The 23,549-nt window shown below is 36.0% G+C and overlaps 1 protein-coding gene across 5 annotated transcripts in view; it reads left to right on the top strand.

Annotated features, from left to right (window-relative positions):
- The window catches only part of FGF12 (fibroblast growth factor 12), a 561,802-nt gene that overhangs the window by 338,768 nt on the left and 199,485 nt on the right, over positions 1-23,549 (top strand). For all 5 annotated transcript variants that reach the window (XM_004745274.3, XM_004745273.3, XM_045088726.1 and 2 more), the window contains one exon: positions 1,995-2,105. In XM_004745274.3, coding sequence (XP_004745331.1) covers positions 1,995-2,105 — 111 coding nt within the window. The remainder of the gene's footprint in view (positions 1-1,994; positions 2,106-23,549) is intronic.

Raw genomic sequence — 23,549 nt, 5'->3', positions numbered from 1 at the left:
TTATATTCTTATGGATTTCAAGTCATTCTGTACCCTATATTTATTCATCAAAATTCTCAATGGCTATTGTTAGCATAAGAATTATTTTTCCCTTTATACAGATATGGCAACTGAACCTCAAATGTCAAGTGACTTCCTCAGGACCACATGGCAGTTTGGGTTCAAAGCTGGGTCTTCTGCCTGCATATAGAGATTTAAATGTGGCATATTAGCCCCCGCCTGTCAATCAGTTAGCCTCATGGCAGAGGCACACATGTTCTTTTTATTTCCCCTGATTATAAAAGTGATCTGCAATTATGATAGCCAAGCTTTCTTGCAGGAGGTGATCTTGAGCTGTGCCCAGAAATGTTGGTAGGTAGGGGTTGATAGATGATAAGAGTGATACAGGATATTATTTTACAATGATCTTAGCTAGCTATGTGTTCTTCCAACGTGTCTCTAGTATGTCAGACTAGGTGGGCCCATAGAGGCAACACAATGAGCAGGATCCATTCCTTGACTTCTGCCACCACTCAGGGAAGATGATTTTAATGTGCTCCAAGTCAATAGATACTTATAGAAGGGATCTAAAGATATTTCAGTTTAACTTCTAGATGGTCTTGATAAGGAAATTAAGGCCCACAAAGTAGATAAATGGAATTTACTTAACAAACATCTATAACATGCAGTTATTAATCAGAATGCCTAATTCCAGTTCAGTCCTTTTTTTTTTCATAACCCTGGTCCCTTATTCCCAATTTTCTTGGCATCTTTTCTGCCTCTTAGGATTGCTCTGAAGGAGACATGTTTATATCGGCATTGCCTCATATTCCTGAATGTATGTTATCAAGTCATATGTGAAAAAGTTTAACCACAGACATATGCTGTAAAGAGCAGGTCTATTCCTAGAAAGATAAAAACACTGAATCCTTAACTAGAATTCTTATTTAGAATTAAACATCAATAAATGTGTTTGGTTTAACACACTCTACCTACCATATTGCCTGACAAAAAGATTTGGAGTAAATATTGGTTGAATAAATGGGGGAAGGTAAGAAATTGACTATCAATTGAAATTTTGTGATTGTCCTTTTGAGGGTTGGAAGTTGTTTCTTCAGGGATGCATTATGATGGTCTAATTTTTGCCCAGTACTGTGAAGCAGAGACAAAGATGGTAGTGATGTTGTAGAAAATGAATTGTTGCTGGCAGCCAGCACCACAATGAGAGAGCTTTAAATATTTATGTTAGCTGATAATATAAGAATCTAAATGTGGGATACGAAGTTCCGCTTGTGGTGTTAGTGTGTAAAGAGTTTTTAAAAGCTGAGGACCACTCCTAGTTTGAAATACTCAGAGAAATATTCATGGATCAACTGATTAATTGATGGTTTGATTGATACTGGAAAAATGACTGTTGTGCTGGGGCTCCTCCCTGATGGGGTATTTATTGAAGGTAAAATCTCTTTTCACATACATCTCATGACCACTGGGGTTTTGCTTTTTACTGTGGTCCTCATACAAGCTGTTCTATCAGGCTAAACTTGAACAGCATTTCAAAACCCAGGAGTTTCTGATGGTTAGTTGACATTGAGCAGAAATAGAAGTCTTCCGGGGCCTAATTTTGACTGCTAGAAGCTTAGGAATTATAGTGGCAGTTTGGTCTAAATAGTGATTCTAGAATGGGACCATTAGCTTGGTGACATCTTGCAGTCAGACACTAGATTCACGAAGGAGAGAAATAATTCACGTTTTTAACATGCCTCTGTACTTTCCTAATCGTAATTAGTTTTATCTATTTATATTTGGTTTACTGCTCTACAGTATTATGGCTCTGCCTCTAGATGGAAAAAGAAGAGAAAGATATGTTCCTGAAATGACCCCTTTCCAAAAGCTTATTTCAATATTTAAGCCTTTGGCATTTGTGAGTTTACTTAGAGAATTTTTGGACAATTTGCAAGTGTGTATTTTTATAAACAAAATTAGAATTTGAATAATCATTTCATTTTGTTTTGCAGAACCCCAGCTGAAAGGAATTGTGACAAGGTTATTCAGCCAGCAGGGATATTTCCTGCAGATGCACCCAGATGGTACCATTGACGGGACCAAGGACGAAAATAGTGACTACAGTAAGGAACATTCTCTTCTTGCAATCCCATTATGATCAAACGTATGGCCCAGTATATCTTAGGCTTAAGTTGTGGCCAGGCTACCTTTTGAACTCTTTAACTGATCGTAAGCTGGTGTCTTGTCTTTTATTCTTTTTGCTATGATTCCCTATAGTAAAGAGACAGTTGGGAGGTTACATAGTAAATGAGAAGGTAGGAGGCTTGAAGGAGTTCCAGATACTCAATGGATAAGAATATCCTCCCATCCCAGGGTTTGTAGTCAATATGGTGATAAGTATTTGTAGGAACAAGGCAGACCTTCCAACACAAGATAGTGTTTTAATCGAAGAACCAAATAGTAAACATGTTATAATATTTCTCAGACCATTGTTTCTGGCAGACCAAAATTACTTTTTAAGGTAAACATTGAATACATACATATGTCTGTTACATGTGATTTCATTTTGATTGAGGACAAAATTATTGATTTTAAAAGGAAAATATATATTTTTTATTTTATATTGATTTAAAAAGAAAAATAGTATGATATGTTTTGGTAATAACAGGGTAATAAAGACCAGTAGACTTGAAATTTTACATATAAGTTTTTTAAGGAAAATGCCAGATATTCAGAGTTTGTTAATAATATCCCTGGAATTAGCTTTTAACTAATTTAAGTACAGAGTTAGCAATATATTTGCATTTCAGAAGAATTTTGAATACAAGCCTCAGAACGAAGAGTGATCACTTGCATCATACCTTTTAGTTCCTGCACAATCATATACAGATATCCAGGGGGAAATTCATGTTACCTTAAAATTATGCAGAGTGCCATATTGTTTCTTAAAGTTTGTCTGTATTCACTGCTAGATCATTAGTGTTGAGCTCATAGTAAATACTCGTCAAGTATATGTCCCATTGAGTTATCTTCGACAGATAAAATTTTGTGGTCAGTGTGACAATCTCTCTCTCTCTCTCTCTATATATATATATATACACACACACATATATATGCATATATATATATATACACACACACATATATATGCATATATATATATACACACACTTATATATATGCATATATATCTTTATATATATATAAATTATATATAAAATATAAATATATATTTATATAAATTTATATATATAAAATTTATATATATAATATATAAATTTTATATATATATCTTTAATTTTAATTTAGAAGTTATTTTCCATATATATATATGGAAAATATATATATATATATATATGGAAAATAACTTCTAAATTAAAATTAAAGAATTGAGGGAAGATCTGCAATTTCTAAAGTGTGAAAACACTCTTGTCCACCCCTTCTAAATAATTCTTTGTTCACTTAATATTACACATTGTAAAATAGGAATTACAGTGCAGTAAAGATCTTATTATAAAAAAATTGCATCCCAGTTCCCTGCATAGTTGATTAGCCTGTTGTGGTTTGCATTGTTGGCTTGTGTTTGTAGGAATCCATTCTTTATCTTTTGATTTATTGATTTATTGATTAGAATGCATTCTTTAAATGATTCATGGTTTCATCTGAGTACAGAAGAATAAGCGTGCCTTTCTCTCCATGTAAGATTTTCATCTGTTGCATCTGTACTAGCGTGTAGATTTAGTGAACCAAAAGTATTGATGGGAAGAATCAGAGAGATGGCTTAGTTGTGTCGCCTCTGCTGTCCAGAGTAATTCCTCGATTTTAGTTTCTTTTTCTATAAAATGAGGTGGCTGGAGACAATAATGTAAATGTCTCCTGTCAGCACCATCTCTCCCACTTTTTTAAAAAAGGAAGAATTATCAATTGAGAAGGATAAATTCAATACCCAAGTAAGTTGAATAGCTATGCATGATTGCACGTGAAGCAGCCATGACCCAGAAAGCTATCCTGCAGACGTATGACATTTATCATGGGTTTGTGGTGGAAGAGCTAGGGCAAAAATGTGGGTTCAACTGACAAAAATCCTTCCTTCACTGTGTCATAGAAAAATAATTGAGAAGTGCTTTCTCTGCTGATGCTGGGTCAGTGTCTGATATAAATGCACATACACACACATGCATACACATGTATACACATATATATGTACAAATATATATGACTATATTTTTATGCATAATGGTATTATGCATAACACACATGTTGAGGGTGTTACATTTTGTGAAATACTTTTAGAAACTGAATTTGTACATTTAAAATAACTTATTTTTTAAAGATAAACAACTGCGCACACTTTTTTGATATATTGGTTTTGAAATAGTTCAGATATACAAAATTATAAGACTAGGATATATCTGCCTGAATACCCAGTCCCTGGAGAAAAATTAGGTAAAAAATATCAATATATTTGAACCCACTCTGTGCTTTCCCTGGTGGAGTCCTGCTTTCCTTCAGTACCAGACATAACAACAAGCCTGAATTTAGCATTGTTCATTTCCATGCAGTTTTTTTTTTAAAGATTTTATTTATTTGACAGACAGAGATCACAAGTAGACAGAGAGGCAGGCACAGAGAGAGGGGAGTGGGAGGTTCCCCGCCGAGCAGAGAGAGAGCCGGATGCGGGGCTCAATCCCAGGACCCTGGGATCATGACCTGAGCCAAAGGCAGAGGTTTTAATCCACTGAGCCACCCAGGCACTCCATCCATGCAGTTTTAAAAACACATTTTTTCATATATGTATACTTAAACCATTTATAATATTGTTTTGCATGTTTTTAAACTTTTAATAAGAGAGCATTACTATATATAAGTTCACTGTATAAAAGTGAGCTGCTTATATGGTGATATATTTGCTTTCTGTCATTCACTTTCATATTTGTAAAGTATCTCTTTACATGAATATACACAAATGAACTTATCCATTCCCTTTTTGGTGGATAGTTATCATTTGTACTTTAAGGCAGCACAACTACATATCTTATAGATGTTGAAAAGATCTTCCCTAACCATCATTTATAAAATGACACATCTTACCTTGGTCTTCTCTATTCTGATACCCACCTTTTTTTGTATTCATAGCACTTATAACCAACATACACACACAGACACATACACACACACACACACAGAGTTGCCATTTATTTGTTTATTTTTTATCTCCCTCTTTCTCCCAGGAGAATGTGAGTTCCGTAAGGAAAGCAATTTTGTTTTGTTTTTTGACTTATCTTTAGAATAATCTCTAATACATAGTAGGTACTCAGAAAAATTGAACGAATGAATGAATGTCCCCTTGTGCTTATGAACAAAATTTCTCTGAGTCATTGGCTAAAATACTCCATCCACCAAATATTATTTTAACTTTGCTTTTGAAATAATTTTAGACTTCAGAAAAATTACAAAATAATACAGCATGTTCCTATATATTTTTCATCCAGATTCCCCTAATGGTATCATTTTATGTGACAACAGTAAAATTATCAAAACCAAGAAGTTAACACTGGTACAATACTATTAACAGAGCTAGAGACTTACTTCAGATTTTAGCAGTTTTTCAATTAACATGCTTTCTTCTGATTCCCCAGCCCCCACAACATACATATTTTCACTAAAAAATTTCCAGTGAAACCAAATCATTTTTATTTATGCTTTTTCTTAGTGGGGATAAAGGGTAAAAATATCAGTGGAGGATTTAAATTCCACTCATTTTTTTAAATCAAAAATTATAAGCCTCTAAGATGTGAAAATGACTTTTCTTTCTCTACTTTGTGTGGGCAGGAGTAAAAGCATTTGATTGTTTGAAAAAAAAAATCTTGTTACTATGAGCATCTGTCAGAATTGTGCTGTTTGGTTCACTAGACATCATTAGGTCCAACCAACCTTACCATGGTATCTTGCATTGAATTGATAAAGACACCTGTTCTTTTGTTCATGAAGAAAAGACTAATTACATGTAATTGAGTACAAAAACAAATGCGTTTGTCAGCAGCAACAGATAAGAATTTCTGCAAATGTAATGATAACAAAAGATACAAAACTGTGTTGGAACACTGGCACAAAAAAGACAATTGCAGTTTGGAGAGTATTAATAGGAATATTTTACATAAAATTAGAAAGGTAATTATTCTGCTCTACTAGTTGCCATAGGAGAAGATGCATTTGAAGAGGTCAAACATACTGGGGTGGAAACAATTAAGATATTATAACCAAATGTATTGTTCTCTTTCCCTCTGAACAAAATATAGGAACAGGGATTTGAGCACGGAATGAGCTGTCTGGTAAATTAGTACAATGGGGAAACTGGAGATATTCAAGCAGATGCTATACTGACACTTGTAGGGGACTTCACAAGAAAACCTTGTTGGTGTGGGAAGGGAGAATAAGGTGGTGGTGACTGGGGTAGTTTCTAGGCTAGGTGGCTTTTAAGGACTCCTTCAGTACTGAGATTCAATTTTAAAATTTTATGAAGGTTTTTAACTTTAATTCCAGGATAATTAACATCCAGTGTTATATTAGTTTATATCCAATATATCCACTTGTTATATTAGGTGTACAATATAGTGATGTGACAATTCTGTTCATTCATTCATTCCTTAGTGTTCATCATGATCAGTGTACTCTTTAATCCCTGTCACCGGTTTCCCCCACCCCCCACCTCCCCTCTAGTAACCATCAGTTTGTTCTCTATAGTTAAGCATCAGTTTCTTGGTTTCTCTCTTTCTCTCTTTTCCCATTTGTTCGTTTGTTTGTTTCTTAAATTCCTCATATGAGTGAAATCACATGGTATTTGTCTTTCTCTAACTTATTTTCCAGCATTATACTTTTTGGGTCCATCCATTTGTTGAAAATGGCAAGATTTCATTCTTTTTTAAGTCTGAATAATATCCCATTTTATGCATATACCTTATCTTTATCCATTTATCTCCTGATGCACATTTAGTTATGACATTTATTCTTCCAGTCTTTGGGTTGTTTTTTGAGTTATTTACACTTATGTGTTAACTAGTTGTATATGTGGCATGAGGTGAGCCTGGGGTCCTCCTACTCTGCCATCTCCCCCAGGAATCCCAGACCTGATATTCTTCTAGAAATTATTTTGAATAGGTAAGATAAGTATATATATAAAACCATAAATATGCAAAAGGGTACATAATTGAGAAAGAGCGAAACAGTCCCTTCCAGCCAAGCCTCGGTGTACTTCTGTTGAAAATACACAATTTCACAGAACACCAGATCAGATGACATCACTATGATTGTGCTGGATCAAGACAAAAAAACAAGACCACTCTGTAATCATGTCTGAGCACAGACAACAAGAAGAATGTTGTCCAAACTACAAGATGATCAAATATTTCTCTATCCTGGCTTATATGCATGACTGCTTACTAATTCAGCAAACATAGATTTAACTTTGCTCTGCTCTCCTTGTCTTATTTATTTATTTATTTATTTATTGACATACCCAGTCATACAATGACACACACTTCCTTAGAGCATTCTGTTGGGAGTAAATCTACATTTCTTTGAGCCCATCCCCAAAATTGCCTAACCCAAAACCAAATCTACTAAGTTCTTTCTTATACCCTCTTACTAAGACATCTCAGCTTGACCATGGAGTGCATTTTTCCTCCTTGCCTTGAGTCATTAAGCCCAAGTTTGGTCAACTATGGGAGTATTTCTTTCCCTGGGAGACACTGACATAGTCAAAGCAGTTTTCTGTTCTCCTCTCTCCCCGGCCACAGTTCTTTTATTCTTCTGGATGTAGTCTGTGCATTTATCAACATATATGATGCTCCATGTTTATATTGATATCATCTCTGTACCATCTACCTAACGCTATTCAGTATCTTTTAAAACTTAAATTGTTGTATCTATGAGATTTTTTCGTATTAGTATGTATTTGTGTGGAATAATTTCTTTAACCCAATTCTCTGTTGAAGGCCATCTCAGTTCTTTTTTATATTTTGCTAATGCACACAACACTATAAGGAATATCCTGGTACATAAGTAATTTTGCATGTGTACAAGTGTACTTATGGGATGGATACTTAGAAGTGGAATTCCTGGGTCAAGGGTATATGCTTTTTTAATTTTGAAAGATATCTATTTGCTCTCCATGATACAAATTTACATTGAGGGTGTCTATTTTCTTATGTTCTAGGCCAACACAATGTGTTATCAAACTTCTGGCTCTTTGTCACCTAAAACCGTACACATTACTTGTCTTATTTTGAGTTGTGTTAAGCAACTTGTTCATATATTTTAAGAATACCCTTCACTTCTTTTTCTATAAAATGTCTGTTTATACCTATATGATCTAAACCTACATTTGTGGGAAATCTATTTATATTCTAAAAGATCACCTCTTTGTTATATGAGTTACGTAATTTTACTCATTTTGTTGCTGGTCTCTGAATTTTATTTTTATTTATTTTTTAATTTGATTTTTTATAAACATATAATGTATTTTTATCCCCAAGGGTACAGGTCTGTGAATTGCCAGGTTTACACACTTTATTTTATTTTATTATAAATATGCTTTTATGCCCTCAGCCTTTCTTTCCTGTTTAAAAAGACTTTATTCATTCCAAGATGATTTTTTAAACAATCTCCCATGCCTTGTCTTAATAAATTATTGTTTGACTTTTGTGTTTATATTTAATTAATATGGAATCTGTTTCTTGAGATCTTTTGATTCTAGACCTCTAATACTTTATGTTCCTAATTTACTGATTACAAGTAAAACACATTTTACTCAGATTTTATGAATAAACTAAATTTCTCATGATTGCACCATAAAGAAACATTTTAAAATGGTCTGTATCTGAGTCTCGGAAAACCAATTGGAAACTTAAAAATGTAGTCATCCAATTATGTTTTCTATACAATACCAAACATATGATGTTTTAACACCACCACCAACTACAAGTATAGAGACACAGCCAAAGCCAACAGAAGCTCTGTATTGCTAAACTGTCAACAGAAACATGATCCACATGGTTAGCTGGGAAAAATTATCAAAGACATCAAGGATCCTATGAAGAATTACAAGGAGGTTTTTCTCCCTAACCAGGGGCCTTCCTGGACAAGGAGTTCATCTCTTATACCTACTAGAGCATACATGTTATAGCTTCACAGGAAAGGAGGGGCTATGCCATAACCAATTATAGGGATATTATTTTCTTCTACTATTGTCTATTCTTTAAGAATGTCGTCAATTTCTATGTGTGAAATCACACCTGTAAGTTGGATAAAAAGAGAAAGAAATGTGTGTGTTATCCTGCTGATCTTCTTTAAGCAAGATTATTTACATAATCTTAAGCAATAGTGTGGTAATGTTGTTACTCTTGCAGTGGCATGTTTTTCAATATCAAAATTAATATTTTCCTTAGCTTATGAATGCAGTTACTTCACTTGATATTTTCTGATAAAGGAAAAATACCTTTTGATTTTAATCGCTAGAAGAGTAATGAATATTTGTTAGACGATTGTTTTTGTTGACTATGCTTTAATTTTAAAGAATATGCCTCCAGGTAATATTATATCATTATATTATATTATAGCATGCCTATATTGTATCATGCCTCCAGGCATGAACAAGGACCCGTTATTTCCTTGAATAGTTCACAGTTATGTGATTTCACATAAAATCACACAGAACTTGTTTTTAAACTTTTTGTAACCTTGACCTCTTTCCATCTTATTCGTCTTGTATTTCTTTCTTTTCTTTTTTTTTTAATATTTTATTTATTTATTTGACAGACAGAGATCACAAGTAGGCAAGGGAGGCAGGCAGAGAGAGGAGGAAGCAGGCTCTCCGCGGAGCAGAGAGCCTGATGCGAGGCTCTATCCCAGTTCTCTGGGATCATGATCTGAGCCAGAAGCTGAGCCACCCAGGCGCTCCTAGTCTTGTATTTCTTTTTGATCCTAAGACTTCTGTCCTCATGTTTCCCTCTAGTCAGTAAAGGAGAACTTGAACCATTTGACATTATCCTTCCTGGTTGCTCTGTTTATGGGTGTATTTGTAGCATATTTATAGGAGGTATGCATAGTGGTTAAGAATCTTAGAGGAGTTACTTAACCAACTGTATTCCTAGAAAGAGCTGAGGGCTGAAATTGTCTTTAATCTATTCTTAGCTCTGTGAAGTGACCCGTACATTGACTTTAAGCAAATCACATAAAATTTCTCAAGAGTTGAACGATATCTGATTGTCCACAATGAGAGGGACAGAGAATCTCTCGGATTTTAGAAGCCTTTCCATTCTCATGTGGAAGGGAATGTCTGCTCAGAAAAACTGACTGAGGACTTCCATTTCCCATTTCAGAACAAAACCATTTGTTCTAAAAGGTATGTAACCAGCAGGAAATCTTCAATTTACAAATCCCTGTGTGATATCTTCAAGGTGTGTATTAGGATCTGGAGAGTCACACACATAAATGATAGAGCCAGAATTTGAATCCAGGCTATCTGACTTAAAATTCCGTACCTTTGGCTCAGTTACTTAACCTCTTCACATCTCAATTCCCTCATTTGTTAAATGGGAATGATAATAGATGATAATAGAACTTATGTCATAGAGTTATTGTGCAGATGAACAGCTCCATGATGTAACTTCTGTTATGATAGAATCAACCCAATCAACATGGGTTGATTCATGACAAATGGTTAAAATTATTCCTAAAACACGGTTACTCCCAATAAATATTGTTAGTTGTTGTTGCTAGTGCTATTACTATAATCTTCATCCATGTGGATGAGAGAGCCCTTGTTTGCAAGGAGCTCATAGACAGCAGCCATTTCAACAAGTAGAATCCTTAATGGTGGCAACTGATATTACGAGAAGAGTGTGAAAGTGCTAAGGCGGGGAGTGGAGGGGGTGGTTGGGTACTGAAAAGTGCTGTAAGTCAGTGGTTTATACAGTTTGAAGGCCCCAGACCATTTCCGGCATCAGCATCAACTCGGAACATTTTTTTTTTTTAATTTTTTTTTAAGATTTTATTTATTTATTTGACAGACAGAGATCACAAGTAGGCAGAGAGGCAGGCAGAGAGAGAGGAGGAAGCAGGCTCCCTGCTGAGCAGAGAGCCCGATGTGGGACTCGATCCCAGGACCCTGAGATCATGACCCGAGCCGAAGGCAGCGGCTTAACCCACTGAGCCACCCAGGCGCCCAACTCGGAACATTTTTTAGCCTCACTCTAGACTTACTGAATTTGAACTCTGGGCTGTGCCTCAACAATATGTTTCGTCAAGTTTTCTAGATGATTCTGATGCACTGCAGTAGGTTTTGACTAGTACCTCTCCTCTGCCCCCAAGATTGGGAGAGATCACATTTGCTGATTAAGGCGATCTCTGTCTTGGGACTGCAACAGCCTCTTCTCCTGGTACCCGATTCCTAAGTAACAGGTTAAGTATAGATTTGTAGGCATCCTGCAAAGCTTGATAAAATTCAGACTTTGTAGGATCTCAAACATGTGTGGAATCAGTTATTTTTAAAGTTTTTTTTTTTTTAGGTTTTATGGTAGTCACACTTTAAAAATTTCATTTTAATTCTAGTGTATTTAGTTTACAAGAGATGAATGGGTAAAGAAGACCCACACAACGCCCACACAACGGATTGTTGAATTTGATTTATACCCAGAGAGAGTCAGAGCTCAATTCTAGATAGGTGTATGGTCAAACATAGGATTGGGAGAATTACACAAATGATACAGGTTAAGCTGTATCTTGGATGTTTTACCCATGCTAATTGCATTTACTTGGAATGACTTACCCAGTCTTATCCCATGGCTTTGCTGGGAAGCCACTCTTACCCTTTAGAACCCTTCTCAACCTTTTTCTCCTTTGTGTGAAGCCTTCTCCAGCTTTCCACAGCTGCCACCCTTACACAACAACCCCTTCCTCCAACTCACTTCACCCAACTGTGTCTGAACCTTTTGTGTATTTACAGCTGCACAAGTCCCATTAGCCTGCCATTCCTTATCTGCATTTGGGTTTCCCCTCTTAGAGTGTGATGTCCTTATTTGCCCTTCTGCCGAGCACAGCAATGGACAGTTTCCAAGATCCCAAACTGGAGGGCTATGGCAGATATGTTTCATTTAGCGGGCACTCCTCACGGGGAAAAAAAAAAAAAAATGAATGTACTCGAACAGTGAGTGTACCTGCTTTCCTCCACATTTTCCTCCTCCCTGCCTTGGCCCTGAAGAGCTTTGAGTTCAGCAAACTTCTTATTCAGTATTGTCAAATGAAAATGACTGAATACACCTTCAAAGGAAGACTACGAGCCACTTAAATATCACTAATTGTTAAGTCAAAGTGGCTTGGGCTGTGAGTCTGATAACCTGGTTTCTAGTCCAGGTCCTGACTGCATTTAGCTACATGTATCTTGTTTAATAAAGCTTTCTCTTCCTTGGTTTTCTACTCTATAAATTAGGTGTTTGATTGATTGATATCTTCAATATCCCTGAAAGATCTGAAACTATGAAAGCCATAAACTGGTAATGAATTTTGATTTTACCTTTGAAAGCCTTAAAAATTTCCCTTTAAACACATCATTAGAAAGGGCATAATTGTAAGAGTGGGTAGTACAATAATCTTTGCAATAGATTTGAAAACTGTGGCAAATTCACTGTGCCTTCAAAATATAACAGGATCTGACCACTTTCAATACCCCTATTGCCCCTATGTAGACCAAGCTGCTCTCATCTTTGGACTTTTGCAATAGCTTCCTGACTGATCCTGGCACTTAAAGCTTTCCCTCTTTAATCTATTATCCACACAGTAGCTAGAGCCAGGTACAACATGGGTCACGTAGGTCAGTTCTCTGCTCAGTCTCTTTCATCACACGTCATTAAGGGTAAAAGCCAAATTCACTTTATAACCGATACGGTTTTACATAATCCTGACCATTGCCTCTTGACTGTTCACCTTCCTTTCTTTTGACTTATCTTCTGCTGTTCCTCAAACATATCAACCATGGTCTTTCCAGAAGTCCTTGGTACCAGCATTTCATGTCTTCTTAGTGTGTTCTTCCTCCAAAAATCCAAATAGCCCCCTTCCTCCTTTCCTCAAAAGTGAAGCATTTTCACATGGAGACCTTTGCTGGTTAGTCTGTACATTTCAATCCTTGTCTTCCACACTGCGCTCTTGACTTTGACTTTGACTCTTTGACTCTTGACAACTTGACTTTGTTCTTCCTCCAAAACACTCGCCAAGTCTTATATACTTATTTATTTATTATGTCCCTCTTCCACTAAGACATTCCCCATATATATATACCACAGAATTTCCTCATTCATACTGTTTGTTTTATATATATATATATAATATATATATATGTTTATTTTAAATAATTGCATCATCCTCTAAAAATAAGATCAACTGACTTTTGTCTTTGAAAACTTTTTCTGATTTCTCTAACTGGAAGTCCTGCTTTTACTTCTGTATACACTGTACATCTCTTAAAAAACTTATGCAGTTTCATCTTATATATTTATTAGGTATGTGAGTTATTTACTTCCTTTAAGTTATAAGTTTTTTTTTAAGATTTTATTTATTTATTTAAATATTTTATTTGTTTATTTAACAGATGGAGATCACAAGTAGGCAGAGAGGCAGGCAGAGAGAGAAGAGGAAGCAGGCTCCCTGCTGAGCAGAGAGCTCAATGCGGGGCTCGATCCCAGACCCCTGAACCAAAGGTGGAGGCTTTAACCCACTGAGCCACCCAGGTGCCCAAGATTTTATTTATTTATTTGACAGAGAGAACACAAGTAGGCAGAGAAGCAGACAGAGAGAGGGAGAAGCAGGCTCCCTGCTGACCAGAGAGCCCTATGGGGGCCTCTATGCCAGGACCCTGAGATCATGACCTGAGTTGAAGGTAGAGGCTTAACCCTCTGAGCCACCCAGGCGCTCCTGAGTTATAAGCTTTTGAGGTCATTGGGTAGGTCTGATTTATCTCTGTGTTGGCATGTAATAGGGCCTTAATAATGAGGAATGCCTTAATAATGGATATGGATAGGTTAGTTTATAATAATAATACTATAATCATACTACCATTTAAATTGAAAGGCTTAATTAGAATAAAAGCTCCACAGGGCAGGTAGCTTTGCCTGCATTTTGCACTGTTGTGTCTCCAGCCCCGAGAGTCATGCCTGGCACATACTAGGTTGTCAATATTTGTTGAATAAATGAATGCAAGTGAATTCTCAGAACAACTCCATCAAAAATGAATATGACTTTGTTGAATAACACCCAGCTTGAAGGATTAATGCAAATTGGATCATGTTTGCATTTTGTTTTGAGGATGACAGACAATTTAAGAGACTTCAAAGGATGGATAAGGAAGTCATTTTCCATTATGAAAATAGGAAGAAAATTGAGTATGCTTAGTCTGGAAAAGTGAATTCTATAGCAATAATAATAAAAGAAGACACTCTAGCACAGTTTTAAGTGTATCTTCAAAGCGTTATGTGAATATATATTCATGGTGATAATTACAGAGGCATCATTTTCTGAAAGTATGTAAATGGTGCATTTACCCAGGAGAGAGGGAGCCATTGCTTTCATTATTCAACCTGGACTAGGAGCTAAATTTAAGCTTATTTTGCAGGGAACAGAAACCATACACTGAGGTGCTTAAAAAGTAAGGAAAAAAGGCAGGTGGGTTCCTTGAAGTAGTAGAAAAGGGTTTTAAAGTTGTGATAAATTAGAGATTGTTAAATTCTCCCTGAAATTACCTGCTTCTGAGGCTCTGAGATGTGAAGCTGATTTGGTTAAGAGAAAGTAAGGAAAAGTCAGTTCCGTTATATCTCCCTCCTGTGCTCATTCTTCAGTACAAATTATTGCTTCAGAAATTAAGCAGGGTTGCCTACATTCTCAAACTTAATAGAGATGATAATTAATGACAGTGGGATTTCTTATATGTCTCTGGTTTGATTAGGTATCTAGTTTATAGCCACAAGTTTATTAAGGAATAAATCATAACTTTATTCTCATGTGGATGGATATTTTCCAGGGCATACTACAATGAGCTATAAACGAAGAATTATATGTTTTCCCTGAGGGATTTAGAAAAAAATGTGAGTTTGCTGTTATCATATAATAATAACTAATGTTCACTGAGTAGTTTTATAAATCTTATTCATTTAAGTATCATAACAGTTCCATAAAACAGGTACTATAGTCATGCCCACTTTGAAGATGAGTAAACCAAGGCATCGGGGATTTAAATAATTAGCCCATGGTCACACATGGAATTTAAATAATGGTAAACCCAGGATTTGTGTACAGTGAATTTAGTTCCAGAGTTAGTGCCTTTCCCCACTCTCCACTGAATTTCCCTTTCCTGGCTAATATTTCCCAGTGCATAATAAACATTTCCTTAAATCATACCACTACATTTTCACACAACACTTTTAAAAAGTATTAAGAAGGAACTAGGATTCACTTGTAAAATATTATGGTGGTTTACTTTAAGACGGCATAAACAGTGAACTTGAGAGGATTTTTCTTCAATATATTTGATGCATTTACATTATAAAGTAAGATATTTTTTAGTAATAGTATTTTTTAGAAATAGCAAACCATTATACAATAATTTTAACATTCTTAATCTGGTGGCCTGTTTCGTGTATCTGACTTGGGAAACTGGAGGTGTGTAGGATGTGTGTGTTTGTGTGTGTGTATATATTTCCATGTATTATTCAGTAGCCTAGATAGAGTGGTACTGAGCAGGCATCCCGCCAAGATCTAGTGAGGTTGCACTTAGTACATCTGCTTTTCCTGACACTGAGACAGAGTGTGGAGCACATTCCCATGTCAAAATATGTCTGTTCAGCATTACTAAGCCCACTCCATAGTATTTTAATTGAATTTTTAAAAATATCCTAAAAAGAACTTCTCTTTGCTTCCTCTTACTTAGATAATGGCAGAAAACATCATTTTATTGTTACTTTAGTATGTAGCGGGGATCATTTATGATCCTCGAGGAAGCAGTGTGGTGTTGTGAATATCCCATACAATTTCAGAGACAGATAGTTACGGAAATTAACAGGCATTTCTCCATTTCCCAGCTGTATGCATTTGGTCAATTTGCTTAGCACTTTCAAACCTTAGTTTCTCATCTGTAAAATGGGAATTATATGTAAAGACTTATATGTATATAATATCAAACTTACTCTCATGGAAGAGACTGCTTTGGAAAGTCTGAAGAGGAGAAATTTATGCTGCTTAACGTGTGAACAAGAATAATTTCTAGGAAAGTGTAGGACTGAGCAGAGCCATGGAGAATTGTTAATAGGCCTTCTTGGTGCCTCAGATGCAGTTTAAACATTCTCCTGGGCCCTCGGCCCAGCCTACTCATCTTTAAGGGAATTTGATTGAAGTTGCATCTGGATAAGAGTCAACCCCACTACACTACCCTCAAAGTGGGTAGGAATGAATACAGTTACACATGGTCTTCTCTCAGTCCTTTGAGTCTGTTGGTAATCTCAGCAGGACAAGTCCTATCGAGATGCAAGGGAGGATCGTCTATTTCCCACTGATGTCAAAGTCTTCTGGAACAATGGCTCCCAAAGTTTTGAACATTAAAGTCACCAGGGTAACATTAAAAAATCTGATGCCCAGGTCAATTAAATCAGAATCTCTGAGGATAGAACCAACGCATCAGTATTTTAAAATACCAGAGATGATTCTAGACTTCTAGAATGTTGCTTCTTATACTGTAGTGGGCATCACCTGGAGGACTTGTTAAACTACTGGTCGTAGGGCCCTTACTCCAGAGTTTCGGATTTAGTAGGACTGGAAGAAGGGCTGAATGTTTGTATTTCTCAAAGTCCACGAGACCACACTTTGAGAACCACTACTTTAGAACGGTGCTTCTTGAACCTTAAGTGCACAGTAATCATTTGGGAATTTTGTGAAAAATGCAGATTGTGTTTTAGTAGGTCTTGGATGGAGCCAGAGATCCTGCCATTCCTATGATCTGCAGGAGATGCTGATACAGCCCAAAACAAGCTTTAGTCTACCAACTGGTAAGGTTCAATAAGCAACAGCATCATCTGGGTGCTGGTTAGAACTACCCGCAGACCTACTGAATAGGAAATTTCTTTTTAGCAATGATGCACATTGGAATCATTAAAAAAAAAAATTGAATTAAAAAATATTGATGCCTAGATTCACTCTTGGAGATTTTTATTTAGTTGGTGTGGGTGTGGCCAAGGTATCAGAATTTAAAAAACAAACAAACAAAACTCCCAGAATGTTGTAATATGCAGCAAAAACTTTGAGACAGTTTTATGCAATAAAATATTATTTTATTTTAGTTTTTTCTTAAAAATTTTATTTATTTATTTGACAGAGAGCGATCACAAGTAGGCATAGAGGCATGCCGAGAGAGAGAGGGAAGCAGGCTCCCTGGTGAGCAGAGAGCCTGATGCCAGGGCTCTATCCCAGGACTCTGAGATCATGACCTGAGAGAAGGCAGAGACTTTAACCCACTGAGCCACCCAGGTGCCCCTACTATTTTAAAGTACACTGTAAATCATTGCTGTCCTTTTATGGAATGTTCCTTGATATTGTATTGTTAAAAAAAAAAAAAAGCTGGAGACAACAAGTCAAGGGCCCCTCCTGGGTCCACGGCAGACATCACTAAATTCTTTTGCTTTTGCTTTGGTTTTGTTTTGTTTAGACATCACTAAGATTTTACAACAATCATTGTGGCCTAGCCTCAGATGTCTTTTTGAGACCTACTTTGGGGCAGCTACGACGACATGATTGGAGTTCCACACACTGCCATTTGCATGCTTCGTTTTCATTAACACCAAGATATATTGAGGCAGAAGTGTGTTCTAGTTACTACATAATAGAGATGATTCCCATACAATTCCTGCTTTCTAGCTCCTCCTAGAATAGTAGATGAAGTTGAGGTTGAACCTTTATGTAAAATAAAAGTTAATAATGCCAGGCAGTACTGGTACTGCCAAGTGATTAGGAAAAAAAAAAAAATCACTGGATTTCAGAGATGGAAGAGATCCCCAAAAGCCATGGTGCTCAGAGAAAGTGGACTTTAAACAGAACCTCGAAGAATAGAAACAAAGTATGTAAGGTAAGATCAGGAGAACTGCATTTCACATAAAGAGGCACAGAATTACCAAGTGGAGAAAGCTCCTTTGTCTGCTCCACTGACAAATTAACTCATCAGTGGGTCTAGTAAAGAAATTACCTGGAGTTATCACAGGACAATATTTCAGAGTGCTTAACTGATACCTAAAGAGGTCTATACTTTATATTTTAGGACATAGGGAACCAATGAATGTTACAGAGCAACTGCAATCGAATGATGGGTGAAATGTATTTTGGAAGAATTTTGTATGTAGGGACAAGAGGAGAAGTGAGCCGAAATAGATTTTAAGGTAGAGAATACTGGTCCTCTTATTTTTCAAATTCTTTTTCCCTCCTCCATTTCTTAAAAAAACAAACAAACAAAAAAAAAAACTTAACACAGGGGCTCCTGGGTGGCTTAGTGGGTTAAGCCTCTGCCTCCAGCTCGGGTCATGATCCCAGGGTCCTGGGATCAAGCCCCGAATCAGGCTCTCTGCTCAGCGGGGAGCCTGCTTCCCTCTCTCTCTCTCTGCCTGCCTCTCTGCCTACTTGTGATCTCTGTCTGTCAAATAAATAAATAAAATCTTAAAAACAAAACAAAACAAAAAAAAAACTTACCACATTTATTTCTATAGATCTACTTAATATTTTTGGAATGAAGCAGAAATATAATTTTATTTACATATTTTACCCATAGATATTATATAGTGTCTATGTATATATATGTGTGTGTATATATGCATGTGTGTGTGTATTAATCATGATCAGTAAATATAACATTTGAGTGTCAATGTCCGTATAACTTGAATGGAACTGTAAGTGTTTCCTTGTGGCTTTTTCACTGATTTCCCACTATTTAAATACAATTGTTCATCAGTGTTATGTGCAGAAATTTTCAAAAGTGCTTTCTTGTTTTGGTAATTAATGATAATGAAGTGCAAAACTTTGGTTGTGCATATTGAAACCATCTCAAGCAAGTTAGCGTGTGTTGTCTGCCTGTAATTTTAACTAAGAGGAACTAAAGGTTTTGTACTTTCTGAGCGGGGAATTTCTGCTCCACTGACAAATTCCATTTAAGGCTTCCAGATATATTTGTTATAGTTCCATTTTTTTCTTACTTTCTTTACAACTACTTAGATTATAGTTACTAGAAATTCTCTTTGATCTCTTAAGAACAACAGTATTTTATAGCTTTCCAGCCACCAGAACCTAGGTTTACATCCTAGTCCTTTCTTGGCTGACTTTGTGACCTTGGGAAAACCACATCTTTGAGATTTAGTGCCCTCATCTGTAATGGCGTTTGCAAAGTTCACACATGGAGTTATTTTTTTCCTATTTTATAGACTTAAACCACTATGATTGCAGGTACTAAGTCTGTCTTTTACATCAATGTATTACAAGTGCCTTACACAGTGTCTGGAATATATGCGATGAATTAATGAATAAACTTGACGGGGCACGGTATCAATTTTGGCAACGTCGTGTTTGATGGAAGATTTGTGGAAGATGTAAATCTAAATCCTTTGAAACATGAAAGATTTCTTGGAGGATGTTTCTGCCCTTTGATCTGGAATGACACCTGTGTTGTTCAGAGTTCTTCATGGGGACCATAAGACAAGTCTGATGTGTAAGAAAAATTGCCTGTGGAGAATGAGTGATGACAGACATTTGCTTTCATTATCGGCAGTGACATGCTTCATTTTTCCATCCTTAGGGAAAAAAAAGAGAATCACATTGAATTGACTTGTTAATTATGCAGGTTTTTGAACATCTATGAGGTAATACAGGAAAGGTTCTATGATAATATCAGGTTTAAAAGCCAGAAGCAGGACTTCTGCCAGCGTTAAAGCAACATTTCTACTAGCATTTGTCTAGGACAGGGATCATCATGTTGCTCATTTTCAGTATGTTGAAAATTTACAGGGTTTGCTATTGGCCAATGTTTAGAAGAAAAATTTTTAGTCTCTAAGCGCCAAACCACTCATCAGTTCCATAAGTCAGTGAATTCAGTGGAGAAAATAAATCAGAAAGTTGGGTTATTTGACCAATTGTTTATAAAATAAAGCATCATACTAAAAGCACTGAATCACCGTGGCCTAAAGTATGTTGATTTTTGTGTTGTTTTCATTGTTTTATTTTAAATCCATAGTTGTTTTTGCTCACTGAATCTTAACTATATAAGATGGAATATGTTGCTTTTTTTTTTCTTGCCATAACATCTTAAGAAACTTAATGAGATGATGACCCAAGCATCCCTTACACCCCGCCCCTACTGAGAAAGCTCTAGCCATATCAGTAATGGTATTTTGTACCTCACTTTTATGGTTTAACAAATAGTTAAAAAACGGTATCTTAACTGAGCCTCATAACAAGTCAGTGAAGCATTCAGAGTGGACACGAAGGCTCAACGTGGTTACATTACTTCCAGTCACCAAGGTCACAAAGCTGTTAAATGTTAGAACTATGGCCCATGACTGAGAACTATGTCCTCCAAATTCCGTCCTCATCCGAACCTTGTTTCCTTAAAAGCTAAAGTAGGAACTATCATATCTTTCCCTTAAATTCTGGAAGGAAAGCTATTTCAGAGAGTTAAATTCAATGACCACAATTATTTAGGTTTCTACTGTGCAATGTACCTTGGATGAAAAAAGGGTATGTCACATTCTTGAAAAATTTGTTTGCTGGGAGATTTAGGCAAACATATAAATATGAAAAAGCAGTGTGGTAAGTGTTGTGTAATGCTGTGGAGTTAGGATGAGGCAGCAGTTAATTTTCCTGAATGAATACTCCATTGTATCATAGTTTATATGGCCACTTTGGTGTTGGAGGAGTTAAGAGCCCAGACTATCTATCTCCTAGTTTGTTGACTACTCTATAAATCATTTTCCAATTGAAAGTGAAGAGGGGGAAGAACTGCCCTTAGTAAATGATAAATAAAGTCGACAAGTAGTATTTTTATGACTAATGAAAACCAGCTGAATGACTTACAAATATTACCATAAATACTATAATTACAAATGTCATTACAGGAGACTATAGGATTACATGGAAAAATAACCTGATACCAACTAAATTTTAGGTTCAGATTTTTGTAGGATATGAAATTAATCACACTCTCATGAAGTATCTTTATTGAGACCATTTTGATGTGCGGGAAATGGTAATTTTCAAGACAGTGGGATATCGAGCGTACACATTTTATAAACAAATATCTCTATTCTCTTTCAGTATCTTCCACTATAAATTTAACTTGGATTTTTAGTGGGTCCCAAGATGCATGTTTTCCCTTGCCCATTCTGCAGGTTCAACCCAGAATTTGAAAACATGGCTAGGGTCTTTTATACCTGTTCATGATTAGAAGCAATAAGGAGTCCCATCTTTACAACTTGCTTGGGAAGATACTAGATTTACCTATTGTTAAATAAGAATTCATAATGAGATTTATTTCTCCCTCCTTTCACTTTCTTGTCCTCTCTTCCTCTTCTTATCCTCTGTGCCTTCACTGGTTGTCACTGTACATGTTTTCTTTCTTTCTTTTTTTTTTTCTAAAGATTTTATTTATTTATTTATTTGACAGAGAGAAATCACAAGTAGACGGAGAGGCAGGCAGAGAGAGAGGAAGGGAAGCAGGCTCCCTGCTGAGCAGAGAGCCCGATGTGGGGCTCGATCCCAGGACCCTGAGATCATGACTCGAGCCGAAGGCAGCGGCTTAACCCACTGAGCCACCCAGGCGCCCCTGTACATGTTTTCTGATGTGTTTTGGATAGATTGCTACCTTTTTTGTCACCGTAATTATTTGTGTGGGTAACAGTCAGATAGAAATTAAGTTGGATAAGAACACAGCATTTTTACAAGGTACGTTTTTCAGGTCCAGTATAGTTTCATAAGAGGTCTAATATCTTGACTGTAACAGATTTCCTCAAACTCTGCCTTTCTTCATCATTCCTTCTAAAACCTGCTTCACTGTTCACACACACACCAGCCCCATGTATTCTAGGCTTTCATCCTCTCAAACTTTGTGTCATGTAAATTTTCTGGCTTTCCCTCTAGATTCCATATTTAAATATATTCTACATATGGTAAATATTGTCAGTTTTTTCTTGCATGCTTAATTTCTTGCCTGCTTAATTTTCTTGCAGGCTGGAAATATGACCAAGAAAAGCTATGCATAAGCAAGCTTAAAGAGAAACCGCTGCTAATTCATTTCTTTATTTGGCAAATATTGAATAGCGGCTTGTGAGATGTGGATGCTATGCTAGGCAGTGAGGATAATACTAACAGTTTCCAGGGCCTTTGAGTTGCCCACAGAATAGCAGGAACCACAGGAAGGATTACAGATGAAGGTTTATCCCCCATGGACTACATCTGTTGGCTACATCACTATTTCCCCATTCTAAGCATGACATGTGGCATATACTAACTGCTCAATAGATATTTATGGAAAGAATACCAATTTTTAAAATCAGAGACATTATAGAAATACTTATAAGATAACATATGAAAGTTCAAATGGCTAAGGCTATGGAATCATTCCCTCAATTTTAAGATGACAATTTTCATTCCCTTCTTTGTTCACTTGGTACCCAAAAAAGAAGTTAGGAATTTTTATACCCTGAAATAAAGCCAAGTAGTGAGATACTTATTTTAAAAGTGACATTTTACATGTCCGAATGCTTTCCATGATGCCTGAAAAAAAGCAGGCATTCCATGAATATAATCTTTTTCGTTTTTCCTACCTCATGTGTTACTTTTCTTTCTTTCTCTCCTGCCACTTAAATTTCAGCCTGAGACTGACTGAAATTTTGTCGGTCCTAAAACTTACACAATTTTCCTCATAAAAAACAAATATAGTACGATGAAATGAAAATTAGGTACAAAAGTGAGTAAGATGGGAAAATAAAACACAAAAGGTTAAATTTTAAAAAGCTAAAAGCTATTACAAAAATGATAAAATCTAGGGAAATAAGATTTTAATTACTTGATGGTTGCTAGTCTATACATTTGTTTTCCATTATTTGTATGTATAATCTTTGAACATCTTTTAATATGGAAACAATCTTGTAATTATTTCCTGAAAAAAATAATTGTCTTTCCTGTAATACAGTTAATCAAAAATTATCCTTTATAATTTTATTTTTATTTTAAAAAGTTTATTTTAGCTTCATAGTTCTTGATTGGTAATATCGTGTACATGTTGAGGATTGTTAAAAAATATGAGAATTTTTGGTTGTATGGTATCAGGACATTTCAAATCCATCACGTACTTCCCCCAGTAAATAAATTGCTAGTGATTTATACATTATTACAATAATGCTGTGTACCCAGTGATCCCATAGCCTCCACTGCATGCAATAACAGTGTTTATGTCTCATGTGACGGGGTGGTTGGCCAGGTAGCTCTGTTGATCTTGTCTT

The sequence above is a fragment of the Mustela putorius genome, unplaced genomic scaffold (genome assembly GCF_011764305.1).
Source record: "Mustela putorius furo isolate JIRA1106 unplaced genomic scaffold, ASM1176430v1.1 tig00003834_pilon_pilon_pilon, whole genome shotgun sequence".
Taxonomy (NCBI): domain Eukaryota; kingdom Metazoa; phylum Chordata; class Mammalia; order Carnivora; family Mustelidae; genus Mustela; species Mustela putorius.
This window is presented reverse-complemented; position numbering and strand designations above follow the sequence as displayed.